This window comes from Miscanthus floridulus, chromosome 5 (genome assembly GCF_019320115.1).
Source record: "Miscanthus floridulus cultivar M001 chromosome 5, ASM1932011v1, whole genome shotgun sequence".
Taxonomy (NCBI): Eukaryota; Viridiplantae; Streptophyta; class Magnoliopsida; order Poales; family Poaceae; genus Miscanthus; species Miscanthus floridulus.
Window position 1 is genome coordinate 21,060,230 of NC_089584.1, and position 5,565 is coordinate 21,065,794.

Consider the following 5,565-nt stretch of genomic DNA (forward strand, 5'->3'; position numbering starts at 1 on the left):
AGGGTCACCACAGACGAGTGCGCGTACGGAGCGGTGGAGGTGGACGACGAAGAGGACGCAGTTGGGGTGGCGGCGCTTGCCGAAGTAGCTGGTGAGGAAGCGGCGGGCACAGGCTGCCCGCGGCGTCAGCGCTTCTCATCGGCGAAGCTCCGGGAGGCGGACAGGTAGGCCGCGGAGGCCGCACCGAACCACTGCCTCTTGCCGGTGAATGGGTTGTGGATCTCCGCTGCCCACTTGCCCCACTTGCAGAGCCTGACGCCACGGTAGCTCTCCAGTGCCCTACCGCTGGTGCACGCGGCGACAGTGGCCGGCGAAAGAACCGGCTTCGCTGGGGACTTGCCGATGAACGCCTCAAAAGAGAAGCGCATTGTCTTTGCTGGGCCCGTAGTAGGGGCGCTGCCTGAACACGCACCAGCACCACCTGACTGCCGGGCCAGAGTTTGAAGGAGTCGGAGAAGAGCGGACTTGTCGTGCGGGGAAAAGGAGGGCTTAACCCTGTCTCCAACAGAAACAACCCAAACACGATACACATTTAATAGTATAGGTCATCTACAGTGATTGGTTCACGGACCCAAATCTCGTCTTCTCCAACAACCCCGAGCAGCCAAAACCCGCCTCCCTGCATGCGTCGCCTGCCTCCCTTCCTGCCAAGCGTCGAGCCTTCCACCCTGCATGCGCAAGTCGGGGTTTTTCAAGAAGGCCTCGGAGCTCTCCCTCCTCTACGGCGTGCGCGGCGCCGTCGCCGTCTTCTCCGCCACCGACAAGCCGTCCGCAGTGGGCGCCCACTCCGTCGAACTTGTCATCAGCCGCTTCGCCCCGCTACCCAGCGATGGCGGCGGCGGCGGCGACGATGACCGCGACCGCGAGGTGATGGAGGCCACGGCGCGGCGAGCGAAGGAGACCGGCGCGCGCGTGGCCGAGGAGAAGACGCGGATGGGCGCCGTCGGGGAGAAGGTGCTCCGGGTCACGGCGGCCGGCGGGGTTCGCTTTTGGTGGCAGGCGGACGCCGAGGCGCTCGGTGAGGAGGAGCTGCGGGAGTTCGCCAGGAAGCTCCACCGACTCAGGGGCAACGTGCGGCACCACGCTGACAAACTACAGGTGGCCCCTGCTTCACAGCGGATGACGGGGCTGTAGTAGAACCTCTGCGGGAGCTCTAGACCCCCGGCCGACGAGCTCTAGACCCACGGCCGACGAGATCCAGGGCAACCTCGGACTCGCGGCAGGCGAGATCCAGGCCAACCTCGGTGGCGTGGACTGGCGAGTTCCAGGCCAGCCCCGGCGGCGCGGACCAGCAAGCAGGGGCGAGTGCGGACCGGTGAGCAGGGCAACCTCCACCGACGATGCGGACGCAACCTCCCCGCGCGGAGCTTCCAGGTGCAGGCGCGCCTCGCCATCGTCGTTCGCTCTACCCAACGCCTCCTACGGATCCACTACAGTGTTTTGTGTCGTGGAGTAGGACGACACTTTTTTTTTCCTCCGACTCGCCTGCTACGCAAATACGTACTTTGGTTGCGTCCTCCGAGCGTGTTCGTCCGCAGGGTATGGATGCGGGGTCGTCCTTTTGGGTGGGTCCCACGATGATTTGATGGCGTCTGATATTTGGCTTGCAATGTGTAGAACCGGGTCTACATGCATAAGTGGGGCCACCAATCATTACCTTCTGCCCATTCCCTTCCTTTCCTCCGTCTTCCCATGCGCAAGAGACAGAAGAGGATGGGAGCGGGTTTGATGCATAGCACCAGCTTCTTCATAGAACCGGGTACACCGTGTATAGAACTAGGTCCTATACTCGCATTTAAAGTATGGAACCAGCCTACGATGTATCCCGTCATCAAGATCCAAGGGACGTTTACCTGAATCGCTATCCTACGGTGTATAGATGTGACAAATGGAATTCACTTCAGCAGAGCGAATAAAAAATATTTTTCTCTCATAATAAATCAGCATAAACTAAATTTTAGTGAAATGAATAGGGCTAACGGCAAGGCTCTAACTAAAAGAAATGTATTTTTTATATGACCTCAGATAAAGATATTTTTTTATAAAAGAACAATAACTCCGGATGAGATTTACAACTTTCTAATTTTTCAGTTTTTAGATAGTTAGGATGCATAAAAAATAATATAAAGTTTCAGAAGTATATTAATCACGTATCACATGTTGTCATCTTAGGAAAATTATATCTTTATAGTTTCAAAAAACCGTTTGTTGAGATCCAGTACAAATTTGAAGTTTTGAGTTTTTGTCATTTGGGCGGCACCAGCAGGTGGGTGAAAAGAGTGTGCTGTAGTACTAGGCTCTATTCGGCACAACTTTTCTAACAGCTTTATGAGTTGTTGAGCTATTTTTTGTCAAATACCTTTTTCAAACCAGTTCTTTTTCTATACTCTCGCATATGAATGAGGAGAGATGAAGCTAGAAAAAAAAAGTTTTTCACAACTCTCTTCATTATTTTTCTCTCTCAATCATGTATGAAACTATTGGTGAAATTATTTCAAAACATTTTTTTTTCAAAACGGCTTAGCTTCAGCAAGAAGGATAATCATGAAGAAAACACAGCCTCGCTGATGGAGCTGAGATGCGCCAAATACTCCTTAGGGCCTGTAGAGTGCTGGTACCAGCATTGGATGAGAGTAGGAGTAGACGTGGGTAGTAGGGATCGTAAGTGCGTATGGGCCCGGTGGAAAAGGGTAGCGATACCCTCCAGCTATATATGGCCAAAGGGCCGGCCCGGCACGGCATGGCACGGGCCCGTGCCAGCACAGCCCGATAGCCAACGGGCCGACACGGCACGCCGTGCCTCCCGGGTCGTGCCTCACAGGGCCACGGGTCTGGCCTTTGGCCCAGGCACAGTCCTATGGGCCGATTTTCGTGCCGGGCCGGTCTGCGAAGCACAGCCAAAATCACGGGCCGTGCCAGCCCACGGCCTGTTACCCTTTGCATTCACAATTTCACAAACAGATAACAGTTCACAGTTCACAGTTTCATAATTCATACATTCATAGTTTACATCATCACGGTTTCTTACATTCACAAAATCAAAGTTTAAAACTCCAAATGTCCGATACCATCACAGTTTCATACATTCACAGAATCGAAGTCGAAATGTCCGATACATTCACAGATCACAGTTTCATACATTCACAGAATCAAAGTCCAAAGCCGACAGACAACAGAAATAACTAAAATGAGTTGTTTAGTGCAATGCTGCCTCATTAAAAACATTTCTAGGTAAAACTCAAATTGTGAGAAACCCGAGAAAGAAAAAAAGAGTGCAACCAGCTCTTAAATAACCATTGTTCAAATGATAGACAAGTCTTTCACAGTCACACACACGCTTTTACAGTCACAGATCACACACACACTCAGGAGTCAAGTCTCAACCTCAGTACCTCACTAAGTACCAGGAGCACCACCAGCAGGTCCGTCTTCATCAAGGTACAAGTTCTGGAATGGGTCTTCAAGCTCTTGGTTGTCAACAACATGTTGTTCCCTTTTTTCTCCTAACTCTCAGTGCTTTAAGCAGGTCAGCATCTCTACAGTCTCTGATGATAAGCGCTGAAAGGTCCTAATGGCTAGAGGGGGGGTGAATAGCCTAATAAAATTTCTACAACAACACTTAACAAAACGGTTAGATAATTATGAGGCGAATCAAGTGTTGCGTGAGCCTACTAAAAATGCAAGCCACCTACCACAATTCTAGTTTAGATAGTGTATATTCACACAATAGCTAAGGCACTATGCTAAGTTAGTGTGCTCTCAAAGGCTAACTAAAGAGCCACACTAATTAAACTAACAAGCTCTCACAACTAGCTATACTAAAGAGCTTGACAACTAGTTTGCGGTAATATAATGAGTAAGCAAGATGGTTATACCGCCGTGTTGAGGAAGGAGACAATCAATCACAAGAGAGAATAACAATGAAGACCAATCACCTCAGAATCAAATGATGAACACAATGATTTTTTTACCGAGGTTCACTTGCTTGCCGGCAAGCTAGTCCTCGTTGTGGCGATTCACTCACTTGGAGGTTCACGCGCTAATTGACATCACACGCCAAACCCTCAATAGGGTGCCGCACAACCAACACAAGATGAGGATCACACAGGCCACGAGCAATCCACTAGAGTACCTTTTGGCTCTCCGCCGGGGAAAGGTCAAGAACCCCTCACAATCACCACGATCGGAGCCGAAGACAATCACCACCCTCCGCTCAACGATCCTCGCTGCTCCAAGCCATCTAGGTGGCGGCAACCACCAAGAGTAACAAGCGAAATCCGTAGCGAAACACGAACACCAAGTGCCTCTAGATGCAATCACTCAAGCAATGCACTTGGATTCACTCCCAATCTCACAAAGATGATGAATCAATGATGAAGATGAGTGAGAGGGCTTTGGCTAAGCTCACAAGGTTGCTATGTCAATGCAAATGGCCAAGAGGGTGAGCTTGAACCGGCCATGGGGCTTAAATAGAAGCCCCCACGAAATAGAGCCGTTGTACCCCTTCACTGGGCACAACGCGGGGTGACCGGACGCTCTGGTCATATTGACCGGACGCTAGATCTCAGCGTCCAGTGGCCCAATGACAGCCACGTGTCCCTGCTGTTCAACTGTGTTCGCCCGATCTCAACGGTCAAAACATGACCGGACGCTGTGGCATAACTGACCGGACGCTAAGCCTTCAACGTCCGGTCGTTTCCAGTAAGGTTCCAGAAACGACTTTCTTCGACTGGACGCGTCCGGTCATGCTCGACCGGACACAACCAGCGTCCGGTCACACTGTGACTTTCTTCCTACGCTGCCCGACAACAGGACCGGACTCTGGACCTCAGCATCCGGTCAGTCTGAGACCCAGCGTCCGGTCAGTGACCGACGCTGGTGAAGGGTCGAGATGGCAGACTAGAGGGGGGGTGAATAGTCTTTTCTAAAATTAATCTCGTTGGCTAACCGATATAAATGCGGAATTAAAACAATTGGTCTAGCCAAGACTACACCCCACTATATATGTTCACTAACACCTTTCAAAGTTACTAATTATACAATAAAAGTGCTGGGCTAGCTAGAGCTCTCCTAACCAATTCTAGGAGCAAGGTCACGCAAACCTATGCCACTAGTACTTTAAATAATGAGGAAGCTCCTACACATGCTAGTAAGCAAAAGCACAAAGCTAACTAAGCTCACTAGCAATGCTCAATAACAAGGCAACCAATGCCAAATTAGAGAGTGCAAATACTTAGCTACACAAACTAAGCAATGTGACTAACAAGGTTACCCAAGCCAAATTAGCCACGCAAGGGAGCTACTTCTATGCTACACAAGCAACAAGGTAACTAGTAAGCTACACAAGCTAACTAATTACAAGAGCAACAACACAAGCACAATATATATAAAAAGTAATTACTAGCTTGTGTAACGGGATGCAAACCAACGGGAAGAACAAGTTGATACGATGATTTTTCTCCCGAGGTTCACGTGCTTGCCAACATGCTAGTCCCCGTTGTGTCGACCACTCACTTGGTGGTTCGGCGGCTAATTGGCATCACCCGCCAAGCCTGCACGTCGGGC

General features: G+C 50.5%; 1 protein-coding gene across 1 annotated transcript; it reads left to right on the top strand.

Annotated features, from left to right (window-relative positions):
- Positions 1–672: 672 nt before the first annotated feature.
- On the top strand, positions 673–1,134 carry LOC136454384 (agamous-like MADS-box protein AGL29). Its single transcript, XM_066454829.1, has one exon. It carries the CDS (start codon positions 673–675, stop codon positions 1,132–1,134), a length of 462 nt encoding a protein of 153 aa, XP_066310926.1.
- Positions 1,135–5,565: the final 4,431 nt, after the last annotated feature.